The following is a 16133-nucleotide window of genomic DNA, read 5'->3' as shown; positions in this document are numbered from 1 at the left end:
ATGTCCTTCTCCAAAGACCGTCTCTTCTCGGTGTGGGTTATAGCCTTTCAAAACCCCTGTAGGGTCCGTTCTGAGCAGGTTCAGACACAATGGCCATGAGAGACAGAGGGAATGTTAGTGAACTTGAGCTTTTCTTCATGTTTTACCGCTTCCTTTTTTTTTTTTTTTGTAACTTCTCCGCTCACGAGCTTGAAGAGGTTGTTAGGTTTCGAGTATCAGTGTTCTAGACTCATAGCTGTTCCTCGGAATCGTTGCTTTTTAAACCTTTTCTCCCTTACAAAACAGTAACCGGTCTTCTGTTCCCCACTCTGGATGTTTGGCACTTAGATCGGTTTGGGAGTTAGCTTGGAGTTAGCTTGGCGTTTTGCATCGAATGGGAGCAAAGTTAACATTTTCCAACCTGCTCTTCAGTGATGTGGCGTTATCTTTCTTTACTGACTTACTTCAGTTTCTTCCTTTGATATAAAGGGATTTCGTTACTTTTTTACTCTCTGATAGCATTTAAGGATGAACAAAACTTGGAATGAAAGATCTAACATTTCATTTCCCCCTCAGCTATTACTTTATTTATAGGGTTTAATTGTTGCCATTTTGGGGACTTCCTGTAAAACTGTTCTTTAATTAGACAGTTAATGAGCCACTCCCCCCCACCCCGAAGAATAATAACATAAAAGTTTTTTAAGATGAGCCTAGAGCAAATGTTGTCATTTTTATCACTCATCTGTTGAAATTGGTGAGACCTTGTTTATACTCATTCAGATCTGAATAAAATTATTTAGTCAGTGGCTTCATTTTTCTTGGCTTTTTATCAAGTGTCTTTGGCAAAGACTCAGCCAGTCCTTGAGATCATTAGGAAATAGTCCTTCAGTTTTAGTGGCTGTGAATGTCTTAATTGTACAAAATTGTCACTCAGCAAAAACCAGCTTCGCAATGACAACTTTCTAAGGTGATCACTCCAGATGCTTCTTTTGTTTCAGGTGTAACACAGAGCAGTTGGTGGATTTAAGCCGCGGGCCTTTTGGGTTGGCAGCGCCTCTCCCACCTACAAGGCTGCCTCCAGCTGCGCTCCCTTTCTTCAAGTGCAGTGAGCATTTTATCATTGTTGTTGTTGTTGTTAAGTGCCGCCGAGTCGCAGGCGACTCATAGCGACCCTGTGAAGGAGAGTCCTTGATGCTTGGGTGCCTTTCATCCTCTCTCCAGGTTCATAGGGTTTCCGGAGGCAAGCTATTACGGAAGTGGATGCCACTCCTCCTTCCACATTTTTTCATTACCGAAGTTAATTATACAAAATATGGTTTTTCATATAATTAACACAACCTTGGCTTATGTATCAGCTTTTTCTTTCTTTTCTTTTATTCTCGGAAGTTAAAAATACAGACGGATGGCCCTTTGTAGTTTTATTTGCTGCCAGGACTGATGATAAGTTGTCTCAGTGTCCTCCTTCTTGAAAGACTTAGAAGGAGAATGGATGAGCAGCCAGTGTTTTAGTAGATTCCCTCTCCTTCTGGCCGCAGAATGAGCAGCATTGAGGTTTCCTCAGAGGCTGCAGCTACCACATGTGCCAGCTGTTAGCTGAGGTCCAATACTCATTACCTGCTTTAATCCACAGCACGGCGCTGAGGGAAAGTGCTACTATCCCAGGTCTACGTTGAGAGAACTTGAGGTGTACGTAGGGTTTTTAATTTGCCTGAGATCATATCCCTGATAAATGGGGTTCAAATCCCAGCCTGCCTGGCTCTTGGATTCTTTTCACAGCCTGGAATTTCATACTTAGATCCTTTTCAAAGTCTCAGGTGACAGAAAGACCTCCTTTGCCCATCCCTGTCTCAGCGGGGGTTTCTAGCTCTGTACTGCGCCCTTCGGAGCCCCAGCTCTTCTTTGGCTCTGCCTGGAATGCTTTTTGTCTTGTTTTTAGAAATGCTAGTTATCCCCGAGAAGTGACTGGAAAAGATCCACATTTGTGTCCATTCCAGGAAAAGATGATCCAACTGAGTGTGGAAATTATTGAGGATCTCGCTGAAGATCATTTAAAAAGGCAACTGGAAAGGGAGCTCTGGTGGCCTTGTGGCAAGAAGCTGCACTGCAATCCCAGAGGCACAAGGTTCAAATCCACCAGATGCTCTGCTGGAGAAGGAGGGGCAATCTCCTCCTGTACCAGTCAGATCTGATTTGATGGCACACACACAAAATATAATAAAATATTAAGAAAAAGTAAAAAAAGACCAAAATGCAACTGGAAAAGTACAGCAACAGGGAGCTGTCAGAATTTCAAGCTGGACTTAAAAGAGGCTATGGAACAAGGGATATCATCGCTAATTCCAGACTGATCTCGATTGAAAGCAGAGAATATCAGGAAGATGTTTACTTACGTTTTACTGACTATGAAAATGTGTTTGACTGAGTAGATCATAATAAATTATGGATAACGTTGAGAAGAATGAGAATCCCAGGACACTTAGTAGTGTTCATATGGAACCTGTACACAGTCCAAGAAGCAGTTGTTCAAACAGAGCGAAGGAACTGCTGTGTGATTAAAAATCCAGAAAGGTGTGCAGCCAGGCTGTGTCCCTTCACCAAACCTGTTCAATCTGTTTGCTGAAGAAATAATTGGAGAAGGCTCCACAACAGTGTGCATTATGTGGAAGACACAGCTGTGCTTGCTGAAACTGAGAAAGGTTTAAAGCACTTGCCAAGAAGCTCAGAGACTTCTTACGGATTACAAGAGAAAAACCATTGCTATGGTTATGCTTTAACATAAAGCTCAGAAGACTCACAGTCAACAGCTCTTAGTCAGAGCTGACCCTCTTCAGAGAGTAGCCTCGCCCGGCTACATGTCCAGAGTATGGACACAGCTTTGGTCATCTTTACCTCCAAAGAGCACTCCGGCTGCACTCCCTTCAAGACTTATCTGTTTGTCCTCTTGGAAGTCTGTGGGATAGTCAGTATTCTCTGGCACCACAACCTGCACTTTAGTCTTCAACCTGAAATCATTGCTCTTCAGCATTTTGGAGAAGTCCCTGACCACAGACTTGCCCAGTGCAATGCGTCTCCTGATTTCCTGACTGCTGGTACCAAGGGTGTTGATCCAAGCACAGTGACATCGGTAACAGCTTCAGTCCTTCCTCCGGCTATCATAACGTTGATTGTTAGTCCTGTGGTGAAGGACCTCTGTTTTCTTGACACTGAGGTGCAATCCACACCGAAGGCTGCAGTCCTTAATCTTCTGCAGCATTTGGCTCAAGCCCTCCTCACTTTCAGCAAGCAAGGCTGCGTTATCTGTTTAACACAGGTTATTGATGACTCTTGCTTTGATCCTGATGCCGCATTCTTCTTCACACAACAACAGCGACATTGAGTAACAGAACTCTCCTGGCCTCATGGTAGGGCTTTGCCCTACCAACCCAGAGGCTGGCAGTTCGGATCCACCACCTGCCCTGCAGGAGAATGATGGGAAATCTCCTCTTGTTTGATTTACAGCCTCTAAACATATGCTGGGGGGGTCAGCTCTAGGTTGGTTCAGACTAGACGGCATATTAACAACATTGGACAAGTTGTTCTTGAACATTTTCCCTAGTTTTTAGACTCCCTAATTTACTCTTGTGGTAACATTGTTTTGTAAATACTATTTTTTATTTTATATTGGTTTGCTTTGGATGAGTGCAAATTTGTAATTTCTGTGAAGTTTCACTTGTCTACTCCGTCTCCTATTTCTGAAGTTGCTGTTAGATTTGTTATCCTGTTTTTTCAGAAGGTTGTTAGGTCCTGTAGTTTTCTTCCAGGAATTTTATGGCCTTCAGCTTAGCATGAAGGTTTTGGACCCATTTTGAGTTGGTTTCTGTGTATATAGTGGTCCTCACTCATGTGCTCAAGGCCATTGTCATGGTCACTGCGTCCATCCATTGTTTGAGGGTCGTGTTCTCTTCCTCTGACCCTCCACCTTCCCCTGCCTGATGTCCTGACAACGTGCACAGCGTGTGAAGCTTCGCTCCCCTTGGCTAAGGAGCGCCCTGATTGCACCCCCCCAGACAGAGTGACCCCTTCTTTTGCAGTCCAAAAGAATTCTTCTCATTTTCATACATCTCTGGTAGGTAGTGTTTTGTAATTCTCATTGTATGCGTCTTTTATGTCCTAGGTTAATTCCCAAGTTTTGGGCTTTAAAACCATTGTTCTGGGAGCTATTATAAATGGTATTATTTTCCTGATTTCCTTTTTAGAGTGGTCTTTGATAGTGTAGAGGAACCCAACTGATTTTTGTGTTTGTCTTGTAATTTGCAATGTTGCTAATTCTATTAGTTCCAACAAGTGCCTTAACTAAAAATAAAAAGTTGTCGGCTTGTGTGATTATGGAACAATAACCAGTTCCTCTAGGGGAGGCCTCCATCGCCCCTTTGGAGCTGCAACAATCAGGCAGTTTCTCCTCCACTCGGGTTTCCACTCTGCCCTCGAGCCCTCTCCTTCCAGGCCCGTGGGGAGCTCGGTCCCAGTGGCTTCTGCCTCCGCTTGGTTCCCGCTCTCTCCTGGGGCCTCACACCCCTGTCTCCTGTGGGTCTCACACCCCTGTCCCCTGTGGACTTCACACTCCTGTCCCCTGTAGACCTCACACGCCTGTCCCCTGTGGACCTCACACCCCTGTCCCCTGTGGGCCTCACCCTCCTGTCCTCTGTGGTCCTCACACCCCTGTCCCCCCTTGCACCACAGGAGGCGTCCTCTACACGGCCACCGTGAAGAACTACCTGGGCACTGAGCCCATTATCTCCCGGGCCGTGGGCCCCGCCGAAGACTGGATCCGGACAGAGACCTTGCCGTCCTGGCTTAGTGGTGCGGATGGGACCAGGGGCTGGGGACTGGGGCAGCTTGGTGGGGCAGCAGGAGGGGTGTCATGGGCTTAAGTGCTCTGGCCTCCCCAGCCCCAGCCTTCGTCTCAGCCGTGGCCTTGAGCCCCGCCGAGTGGGGGGATGAGGATGGAGACGACGAAGTCTTCTTCTTCTTCACGGAGTCTGCGCGGGCGTTCGACTCATACGAGCGCATTCGGGTTCCACGGGTGGCCCGCGTGTGTGCGGTGAGACCTGCGTCCCGTCTGGGGGCCTGGCTCGGCCTGTGCTGGCCCCTCTTGCCTCTGTGTCTGCACCTCCCCATGGCTGCCGGTCCCCTCTCGTTCTCTGTGTCAGCACCTCTCCTCTGTCGCAGGTCCTCTCTCGTTCTGTGTCTGTCTCCTCTGTCCCAGGCCCCCTCTCGTTCTCCGTGTCAGCACCTCTCCTCTGCCCTGGCCCCCTCTGTTTGTTCTGTGTCTGTCTCCTCTGTCCCTGGTCCCCTCTGTTCTGTGTCTGTCTCCTCTGTCCCTGGTCCCCTTGCGTTCTCTGTGTCAGCACCTCTCCTCTGCCCCTGTTCCTCTCTCATTCTGTGTCTGCTTCTCTCCTCTGTCTCCTTCCCCTCTGCCTTCTGTTTGTCCTCGGCTCTGGCTTCTCCTCAGGGAGCTTGGGGAAGGGCTCCATCTTCAGCCTCATGACACACTGTGACCAGGAGAAAGCCTAGTGTAAGGGTTACAGGCAGGACCTGGGGACTGAAGGCCCGGCTTTGAGGCCCTGCTCTGCCGTGCCCTTCCTGTGTGACCCTAGGAAGGTCGCCGACATCACTGAACCTCTCCTGTAGACGAAGATGCTAATTGTGTCCGTCTCTAAAGCGTGTTGTGAGGCCTAAGTGAGGTAGCCGGGGGACACACAGGTGACCAGTCAGGGCCTTTTGTCTGTGACCTGTGCACTCCGAGGTCAGATCCCTGTATCGCCCCACCTCCCAGCTTCTCTGTCTGTATCTCTACTCTTGCATTTTTGTGTCTGATTCGTTGTTTGTCTGTCTGTGTCTGCCCTGCAGTCACGGAGGAAGCATGGGTTGTCCTCTATACGCCTCCCACGGTGTTGGTCTTCTAAAGAGAGCTTCTCACGCTCATGTCACTCCAGGGGGACCTCGGGGGCCGGAAGACCCTCCAGCAGAGGTGGACGACATTTCTGAAGGCTGACCTGGTGTGTCCAGGGCCCGAGCATGGCCGGGCCTCCAGTGTCCTGCAGGACATGGCCATCCTGCGACCTGAACGTGGAGCCAGGACCCCCGTGTTTTACGGCATCTTTTCCTCCCAGTGGTGAGGGGTCCTGGTGCGAAGGAGATGACGGGTGGGAGCGGTGTGGGGGACACGCTGCCAGGGCCGGGCCTCCCTCCCCGACAGCCTGGCTCTGCACCTTCCTCGGGTGTCATCTCGATTGACGAGTGAGTGGTTCTCCGCGTATCTGCTCTCTCCACATCTGGTCCGGCCTCTGACTCTGCAGGGAAGGAGCTGCCATCTCCGCTGTCTGTGCTTTCCAACCCCAGGACATTCGCACAGCGCTCAGCGGTCCCTTCAGAGAGACGAAGCATGACTGCAGCCGGGGACTGCCTGTCCTGGACAATGATGTGCCCCAGCCCCGGCCTGGAGAGGTGAGGGCCTGGCCCGGGGACTGCCCGTCCTGGACAGTGACGTGTCCTGGCCACCAGTGTCGGCCTGGAGAGGTGAGGGCCTGGCCCGTGACAGACTGTCCTGGACAGTGACGTTCCCTGGTCCGGAGCTCCGGCCTGGAGGAGTGAAGGTCTGACCCGGGGACTGCCCATCCTGGACAGACGTGCCCTGGTCCCCAGCCCCGGTCTGGAGAGGTGAGGGCCTGGCCCGTGACAGACTGTCCTGGACAGTGACGTGTCCCGGCCCCCAGCGTTGGCCTGGAGAGGCGAGGGCCCGCCCTGATTCTTGATAGGCCTTTGACGGGGTTCTTGTAAGGACCCGAGCCTCCCAGCCATTCCTGACTTTGGGGTTCACCCATTTCCTCCAGTGCATCACCAACAACATGAAGCACCGGCAGTTCGCTTCATCCCTGTCGCTGCCTGACCGTGTGCTCACCTTCATCCGGGACCATCCACTGATGGACACGCCAGTCCTTCCAGCTGACAGCCACCCGCTGCTGGTCACCACAGAGACAGTCTATGTCAGAGTGGTGGCACACACAGTGACCAGCCTGTCGGGGAGGGACTATAATGTGCTCTACCTGGGGACAGGTATAGTCACAGGCTCAGCAGGTGTCTCCCAGGAGAGGCCTCGTCGTGCTGGGTGTCCTCGGCCCGGGCAGCACAGGGGTGTCACTGTGCCCTGTCCTTGTCTCTCTCCTAGAGAACGGGCACCTGCACCGGGCAGTGCAGATCGGACGTCAGCTCAGCGTCCTGGAGGACCTGGCCCTGTTCTCAGAGCCCCAGCCCATTGAGACCATGAAGTTTTACCAAGTGAGTTGTAGATTCTGGGGGGTCTGGTGGGGAGGGATCTGAATCCAGCGCAAGCCAGGGACCCCGAGTCACGTTGAAAGATGCAGCGTGTCTCCATGCCTGCTCCCCTCTCCAGGCCTGGGTCCTGGTGGGCTCCCGCACCGAGGTGACCCAGGTGAACACCGCGAACTGTGGCCGTCTGCAGAGCTGCGCAGAGTGCATCCTGGCCCAAGACCCTGCCTGTGCCTGGAGCTTCCGGCTGGGGGCCTGTGTGCCACACGCTGGGGAGCATGGAGGGTGAGTGTGGCCGCGCTGGCCTCGTCCCTGCAATCCCAGGGCTCTGCTCACTTCACACGCCTCTGTCTGTATCTTACCCATCTGGCGACGCTGCACTCTTTGTGCCCTCTCCAGTCTCTTAGTGTCTGTGTTACTTATGTGCCAGTCCAAACTGACGCATCTGTCTGTCCATCCTGTCCTACTACTTCAGGGTCCTTGCCTCTCCCCTCGATCTGCTCTGACCTTGTGGTTGGCCTCCACCTTGCTGACTCTAGTGGACACGTCTCTGTTTCCATCTTACGAGAACTCTGAGCAGGTTTCCAGAGCTGCCTGCAACATCATTTCTTGAAAAGCTCTTTCCTCTTGCTCTCTCTGACTCTGCGCTTCCTGGCTTTTCCTCCCAGCCTCAGTGGCGAGCCTGCGTGCTGAGCACGTGTGCTGGGCTCTTCCAGGCTCTGTCCTGGAGCCCCTTTCACCGTGCACTCTCTCCGGGTGACTTTGTTCTCACTTTCAGTGCGATCTCAATGCTGACGACACCACAGATCCCCGTCCAGTCCCATAGATCCCCATCCTGTCCCACAGATTCCCGTCCAGTCCCACGGATCCCCGTCCAGTCCCGGGCTGCAGAGCTCTCAGTCCAGCTGGGCCCCCTTGGTTCTTCACAAACAGCTTAAGCTCTCGAAAGTCTGTGCTCGCTGTCTTCCGTCCTGTCCTCGTAAGCTCCTCCTCGGCTTTTCTCCTCCTCCATAAAGGAACCTCTGTTTGTCTAGTCGCTCCACCCAGAAACCAGCCATGTTAGATTGCAGCATGCTACGGAGCCCTGGCAGTGCAGAACGGTGTTGCATTGCCAACCAAAGGGTTAGTTGTTCAACTCCACCAGCTGCTCTGTGGGAGAAAGATGGGCAGTGTCTTCTATCAAGATTCATAGCTTCAGAAACCCAGCGGTCACCAGGAGTTGAGGTCGACTCCCTGGTTGTAGGTGTGCGTTTAGGTGTATTGATTCTAACTCCAAAATGCATCCTCAGTCCACCTTTGCGACAGTGAAGTCTTCATGTCAACTTGCCCGTGACTCTCTGGGTGGCACTTAGGACGTAGTCATGCTTTTGAAGTCCCTTCCATGACGAGGTCTGCTTTGAGCAGCCAGTCAGATGAAGGGAATTTCCTTGGGGGTGTGACCTGCGTAGAAAATAATGTGAACCTTCCCGCAAAGCTCTCTTGCTTTTTGCTTCATCTGGGTCCTGCATCTCACTGGTCACCATCTCACCTCTGGTTGTTTGCACTTGAGCCAGCAGCCAGTGACACTGCCTGCTGACCTTGGACTTGTCAGCCTGTGCAGCTAGCAGCCTGCTGTCTCACCGGCCAGTCTTGGATTCATCAGCCCCTGCAGCTGCATGACTCAGGAGAAGCCTCTCACCTGACATCTGACCCATGGACCTGGGACTGGCCAGTCTCTACAAGTGTGTGAGCCGTTTCCTTTTTATAAACCTTTCTATAGACACATACATACAGAGAAGCATATATGTGTACACACATACACACACATAAAGGCATGTGTGTATGTAAGCACAGATACATGTATACATATATATGGGGTCTCTGGTGGTCTGATAGGTAAGGAGTTATGCTACCAGCCCAAAGTCAGGCAGCTCAAATCTGCCAGCTGCTTCACAGGAGAAAGATAGTTTCTTCCTGTGTTGTTCATAACCTCTGGATACCCACTGCATGGTCAGCTGGGGGGATGAGTTCCAATTTGAGGCAAAGAGTTTGAGTTTCTTACACGTCTGTACACACACACACACACACACACACACACACACACTCACACGTGCATTCTCTCTCCTCTCCCCTCTCCCTTCTCCCCTCTCTCCTCTCTCCTCTCCCCTCTCCCCTCTCTCCTTTCCTCTCTCTCTCTCTGTCTACTACCCTAGTCCAAGCCACATCATTTCTTTACTAATCAATTTCCTAACTTGTCATCACCTTTTGTTCACTTTGGGCTATTATAACCCACTTTCATCAGAAGTTCATTAACAAGCAGTTGATGGATATATCATGCTCCTAGTGAAAAAAAGAAATTCTTTTCTAGGAACTTTATAAAAATAGTTTCCTGTTTACTTTCCAGGAGTTGAGCAAAAAGACATAGGCACCTATCTGTAGCTTCTCTTCTTGAGAATGGGGACAGGTGGGGCATTGAAGGTGGATGGCAGGAAGTCAGGAACAGGCTGTTGAGGAGGGACTTTATCTCCCTTCACAGACTCACGCTGCCCAGGGAAGTGGCCCAGCGCTCGGGGGACAGCCCCAGGCAGCTCCCGCCAGGCAGTACTGTAAAGGAGGGTTTGCACGTGAAGATGACCCATTGTAATCTCTTGAGTTAAGAACTGGTTTCCTGGACGCACCAGACACACCAAGCCTCTTTCTTCTTCCTCCTTTGTCATATTCTCTTATTCTTTTGGACTGTATTTTATTTTTTATTTCAGTGAAGGCTTTACAAATACTGATTTTTTTTTACAATCATTCATAGGCATTTTACGATTACCGTTTATTAATGTAACCAAACTCTTCTAATTTTGACCCATCATCAAATTTACACTGGCCCAGTTTTGTATACACTTCTGGGGTTCATACAAGTATTTGGGAAAATACACATTTCCCTTCACATCTTTTTCTTAAGTGGGGAGGATTTATTTGAATCTTTCCAAGTCTTAAAGGCAAAAAGATGATCTCCTTGTTTTACTTCTCCCTGCTGGCTGTGAGGCCGGCAGCCTCCCCTCCGGGTTTACTGTTCGTGCGTTTTTGTCATTTAACCGCTTACGTCTTTTATCTCCTATGTGAGAGTACTTTTAACCTGTTATTTGCGCACCCTCTGCACCACCTGCTAATCAAAAGCGGAGAAAACCCGGAAAGAGGTTTACTTGTGTTTTATTGCCGACAGGAAGGCGTGAGTCTGTGTAGATCATAATAAATGATCCGTGGCATTTAGAATAATGGGGACCCTGGGACACAATTTGCATAATTGCATTTATGCAAAACCTACGCATAGACCACTAAGTAGTCATTCAGTCAGAACAAGGAAGCGCTGCGTAGCTTCAAAGAGATGCATCAGAGTTCTAGCCTTTCTCTGCTCTTGTTTAATCAGTTTGCTGAGCAAATAATTTGAGAAGCTATTGGCAAAACAAAATGACATATTTTGGGCATGTTGCAAGGAGGGACTGGTCCTTGGAGAGGGACATCATGTTCGGCAGAGTGGAGGGGCGGTGAAGAGAGGAAGACCTTTGATGAGATGGATCGATTCTGTGACTGGAGAGGTGGGAATAAGTGCGTTTGAGATGGCTAGGTTGGCACAGGATAGAAGAACGTATAGAGCTCTTGTACATGGTGTCGCTATGAGTCGCAAGCGACTCGATGGCACCTAACAACATTAGCAAAAAGTATTGACTATGCTCTGACGTAAACACAAACAAGTCTGTCTTGGAGAGAGTGCAGCCAGGAGGCTTCTCAGAGGCCAGGATGGTGACTCTTCATCTCCTATTTTGTTCATGTTGTCAGAGGGGCAGGTTCTTAGAACAAGACATCGTGCTGGGAAAGGTGGAGGGCCGGAGAAAGCGAGGAAGGCTGCCGACGGGATGGGCGGCCCAGTGACTGCAGCAGGGCCTGAGGTTGTGAGGATGGTGCTGGTCAGGTCAGGGTTCTGACCTGCTGCTCTAAAGGACAAATGACCCAGAACTCCGGACTCTGACCCCGAGCCCAGGAGGACGGGACTCTGGTGCCTTTGCTGATCTCTCTAACCACAGTAGGACAGACGCCCCTAAAAAGGCTTGGCTTGTTGGCGTGGCTTGATGGACACGGGTGGGAGCTCCAAGACATGGTCCCGAGACACTCTTCGAGGCTGCGGCCAGACTTACCTTCCAGTCAGACAGTAGGCCTGTGATGCGGACGAGGTGTCCGCTGCTTAGAAGAACCAGGCTTCAGGTTTGAAAGGGCAGCATTTGCTCTGGGATAGAGCTCAAAGGCAAGGATAGGTGAAAGAAGGATGAGTGGACGGGGTCAGCGTGAGGAAGTGCGACGGGACAGTCAATGTCAAGGTCACAGATCAAAGTGGGAGTGAACTCTTGATGGAAAAGAACCCAGTTTTCTCAGTCAATTTTCACATTACAGGAAAAAGTTTTTAAAAATCCAGCCAATGTTCCAGTTTTCCTACTTGTGTATTTTTTTTTAAAGTTTGTGTCATTTGGGACCCAAAAGTGTCCATTATTACAATTGCTTGATAAGCTTATTAATTGCCTTTTGTTCTTTATTCATTCTCTGTGAAACATTTTTAATGGACTACTTGTATTTTTCTTAAACACACCTTAAGATTTCCAAAACTGGGGTCTTAGAACCCTGTTAATTTAAAGGTTACAAGTCTTTTTTTCCCTAAAGACAAAAAAAGTAAGTTTTTATCTTTAGAAATAAAGCAGATAAATTCAGACATGTTAAAACAAGTGAAAATGTTTGAGGTTGTAACTGGTACATCAGAGTAATCATAACACGTATCTATTTTTATTTTCAATTGTGTGAGTTTGGGTGTCATCTCTTACTCAAGAGTAGATTTCAACTAAATGGGGCTATAACATAGCGATTGCATGGAAGGGTTGGCCAGCTTCTTGCCTGTGGTTAAAGGACCCTGGCCTGGTCTAACCTCGGAAAAAAGAAAAGTTCTTTATGGTCTTCATAGCCATCATAAGAAGCAGGTTGTTGGCCAGGGCATCCTGTGTTGGTAAGCCTTGGGGGTCTCCTTCAGGTGTATGCGTGGATGTGTGTGCTGGTGGTTTGAGTGGACGCTTCCGTAGATTGCACCCTTCAGACCTCGGCTCACACACGGCAGAGACGCCAGGCCCAGACCTCGGAGCCCCCGCGCATTTCCCAAGCTCAGCTGCACTTGTCTATCTTGGTCCTCTGATACCCACCCCAGAACTCATTTCCTGAGGGGTCCACCCTCAAGCTCGTCCATCTCTGGTCAGGGATTTTGTATGCCCAGAACGTCTTCCTTGAGCACTTAAAGCAGAGGCATCGCAGGACCCCGCCACCATCACCGCAAAGGGTGATGCCACGGGGCTCCTCACAAACAGCTTGCCTGTCCGTCCGTCACAGCCTCCCCCAGACTGTGCTGAAGGGGGTCCGTAGAAGTGAGGAGTCCCTTGGAGTGTCCCTGGAGATCAAGATGATAGAAGGGGGCGGCCGCCACAGAACTTTTACTCGCTTTTATGGCAGTGTGGCTTCTTTTTCTTAAAGAACAGAGAAGAAGTTAAACACCTTTTAAATATTTTCCCCGTAGACATCGTGTGGCTGTGGGCGAGCAGCTGCAGCTCTTACTTGTTTTGACAGCACTGACGTCAGGCCTCTTTTCCAGTTGGGTTGGCCACGCAACGCTGGGAGTCAGTGTGGGGTTGGACAAGGCCGACGTCAGGAGGGGGAGTGCAGAGACATGGGGGCTTCGGCTGGGGGGACGTTGAGTGCCGGGCACGTGGGGCGTGGTGAGAGCGGCCTACGAGATGGTCGGACACGTGCTGGCAGGTGCACGGTCCCGACTCTGAGGATGTGGGGGTGCTGGCCCTGCTCTTACCCCATGTTCTCCTCACAGGATGGTGCAAGGCATGGAGTCAGCCGACGTCTCCTCTCTGTGCCCCAAGGAGCCCGCAGGTCTGTACGGTGCAGGGAAATGGGGCTGGGTGGGCTGAAAAGGTTAGCAGGTCTCAGTCTGGGACCCACTGCAGACCTTCTGGGAGGCCTGGCTCTGGCGACTCTCTGGGGGTCTTCTCTCTGTGTCCACTGCCTCTCCTCCTATTCAGAATCACCCCCCATCTCTCTTTGCCTCTGTGCCTGACCTTCTCACTACTGTTTTTAAAAACTTTTTAAAAAATGTATTTTATTTTTAAAAATTTTATAATTTTTGTGTGTGTACTGTCAAATCGCATCTGACTGCTACGGGAGGAGATTGCCCCTCCTTCTCCAGAAGAGGTTCTGGTGGATTCGAACCACATACCTCTGGGATTGCAGTGCAGCTTCTTGCCACTAGGCCACCAGAGCCCACTTTTTTTCCCCTTTTTAATTTAAAATTTTTTTTCAAAGTTTGAACCTATTTTAAATTGGTTTGTGTATAAGAATTTGTACGTGCGGTTTCATTCATATATGTTGCCTTATACCACCTTTGGTTTGCATTGGGTTTCAATTGTTGGGATGCATTTAGTTCTGTGTAACTGCTGTTGACCCATGTCCCCCTGTCCTGTGCTCCTGTTGTTGCTGTTGACCCGTGTCCCCCCGTTCTGTGCCCCTGCTGTCTCCCCCAGAACACCCGGTGGTGTTTGAGATTCCCGTGGCGACAGCTGCACACGTGGTCTTGCCGTGCACCCCCAGCTCGGCGTGGGCGTCCTGCGTGTGGCACCAGCCTGGAGGGGTGACCGCCCTCACCCCACGGCGCGATGGGCTGGAAGTGGTGGTGACCCCCAGGGCCGTGGGTGCCTATGCCTGTGAATGCCAGGAGGGGGGTGCTGCGCGGGTGGTGGCCGCGTACAGCCTGGTGTGGGGGAGCCGCCGGGGCCCCTCGAACCGGGCCCGCACCGTGGGGGCCGGGCTGGCTGGCTTCTTCCTGGGGTTTCTGGCTGCCTCCCTGACTCTCCTTCTGGTCGGCCGGCGGCAGCAGCGACGGCGACAGAGGGAACTGCTGGCACGGGACAAGGTGGGCTTGGACCTGGGGGCCCCGCCATCCGGGACCACCAGCTACAGCCAGGACCCTCCCTCCCCGTCTCCTGAGGACGAGAGGCTGCCCCTGGCCCTGGGCAAGAGGGGCAGTGGGTTTGGGGGCTTCCCTCCACCCTTCCTGCTTGATCCTTGCCCCGGCCCAGCCCATGTTCGGCTCACTGGAGCTCCGCTTGCCACGTGTGACGAAACGTCCATCTAGAGCTGGCCAGGTGACCGCTGGGGCTTGGTGGTCCCTGGGATCGAGTGGCCACTGAGTCTGAGCGGTCACTTGGACTTCCGTGTGCGCCCTGTCTGGGCTTAGAAGGGCTAACATGCAGGGTGCAGGCCCGGCTGTCTCTTTCCTGGGCCCCACGGAAGGTCCTGGCAGCCGTTCTGCAGCTAACGGGGCCTTCCCCGCCCTGCCTCCTTCCTCTGCGATCCCTTTCTCTGTGGCCCCCTCTCCTGGGCCCATGAGTGTTGGGGGTGAGGCACAAAATACCATGGCTTCTGCTTCTGGTTGGGCCCTGGCCAGGAGAAGCTGTGGAGGTACGGGATTCTGCAGACGCCCCCAGTGTATCTGCATGGGCCCTGAGTGCCACACGGAGCCTCTGCCCCGAGGCCTCTCTTGCCCTCGGTCTCTCCCGTCAGGGAGCGCGTGTACATACATGGTGTCCACTGCCCGCCCGGCCGCACATGCATGAGCGACTGGCCAGTGCTGGCTTGTGTTTGTGGGGGTCACAGGGGAAGGCTGCGGAACCCCATCGTCCAGAACCAGTGAGGGATCCGCCTGCCTTTCCCTCGCCAGGGACCCCCACAGCCCTTCTCTCCGTTTGCGTGGAGGAAGGGGCCCCAAGTGACCTTCTGGGGGAGGGCAGCCGTTCCCGTCACCCTGCCTATCCCTCTGCCTCCTGGCTTTCACCACTGCCACGGCGCAGCCGAGCCCCCCTGGCTGGTGTGGGCTGCTCCCCATTCCTCAGATCCCGGGGAAAAAAACTTCGTCAACATTCTCAGAAGACGAAAGGGCAGCGGGGAAGCGAGCGTGCTGGGTTCAGGTCCCTTCAGCAGTTTTCTCAGGGTAACGCCCTCTGGCAGGGCGTTTCCACCTGGGGTCCTCGGACTCCCTAAATCGGATGCAAAATGTTGTGTGTACTTGTATGCATTTTTTCCCCCTGGGGGAGGTTTTATGGCTTTTGTCAGACCCTCTAACAAAAACTCTTAACAAAGTCGGAGAAGCCCCAACCTGAGGTCAGAGCCCTGGCCTGAGGTCAGTGCGTCCCTTCTGGGCTGCGTCCCGTCTGGGCTGTGTGCAAGGCGGTCCTGCTGCGCCTCCCTGCAGCTGGCCCCTGGACGTGCAGCTGCTGGACCTCCCGTGTCTGCGGGCTGTGGAGATGAGCCCTGTGCATCTCTGGAGAGACCTGCTTCTAGAAGGCACAAACGGTGCATGGCCAAGAGCTGAAGGTGGTCTGAACACACCAGGATGACTGTGGCGAACCCGCATGATGTTCTGCTCCCGGAAGGTCACAGCCTGTGGACGAGCTCTGCCTGCACCCACAGGGTCACAGGGTCGGAAGAACCCGGCAGCAGCCAACCAGAGTGCCAGACACCTTCCCGCTTCGCTCTCCCAGATGCTCCAAGCTCCTGCTCGGCCCAGCCTTGGCCTGTGAATGTGCCTCATTCCTTCCCGGTGAGGTGCCCCCGTGGGCTCCGGTGAACAGACCAGCCTCCCCGGCTGACGCTCTCAGCTCCCCTCGACCTGGCGGCAGCCCAGGAACTGCCCAAGAGTGCCCTTGGCTTCGGAGTTACCAGTGATTTTGCCACTAATAAATTTGTCATTGTTGGCAGGTGGCCTACCCGAGGGATATCAGTTT

The 16133-nt window shown here is 52.1% G+C and overlaps 1 protein-coding gene across 3 annotated transcripts in view; it reads left to right on the top strand.

Annotated features, from left to right (window-relative positions):
- SEMA4F (sema domain, immunoglobulin domain (Ig), transmembrane domain (TM) and short cytoplasmic domain, (semaphorin) 4F) overlaps positions 1 to 14485 on the top strand; it is a 27691-nt gene extending 13206 nt beyond the window's left edge. For 2 of the 3 annotated variants that reach the window (XM_006880824.1, XM_006880823.1), the window contains 9 exons: positions 4699 to 4818; positions 4908 to 5059; positions 5955 to 6133; positions 6318 to 6465; positions 6852 to 7074; positions 7187 to 7296; positions 7412 to 7572; positions 13169 to 13227; positions 13875 to 14485. In XM_006880824.1, the coding sequence (XP_006880886.1) occupies positions 4699 to 4818; positions 4908 to 5059; positions 5955 to 6133; positions 6318 to 6465; positions 6852 to 7074; positions 7187 to 7296; positions 7412 to 7572; positions 13169 to 13227; positions 13875 to 14485 (1763 nt within the window). The remainder of the gene's footprint in view (positions 1 to 4698; positions 4819 to 4907; positions 5060 to 5954; positions 6134 to 6317; positions 6466 to 6851; positions 7075 to 7186; positions 7297 to 7411; positions 7573 to 13168; positions 13228 to 13874) is intronic. The other variant, XM_006880825.1, reaches the window with a different exon arrangement.
- The last annotated feature ends 1648 nt before the right edge of the window (positions 14486 to 16133 follow it).

Source organism: Elephantulus edwardii, unplaced genomic scaffold (genome assembly GCF_000299155.1).
Source record: "Elephantulus edwardii isolate Elephantulus edwardi_28Jun2011 unplaced genomic scaffold, EleEdw1.0 scaffold00011, whole genome shotgun sequence".
Taxonomy (NCBI): Eukaryota; Metazoa; Chordata; class Mammalia; order Macroscelidea; family Macroscelididae; genus Elephantulus; species Elephantulus edwardii.
Note: the sequence above shows the minus strand (reverse complement) of the source record. Positions and strands in the feature narration are given on the sequence as shown.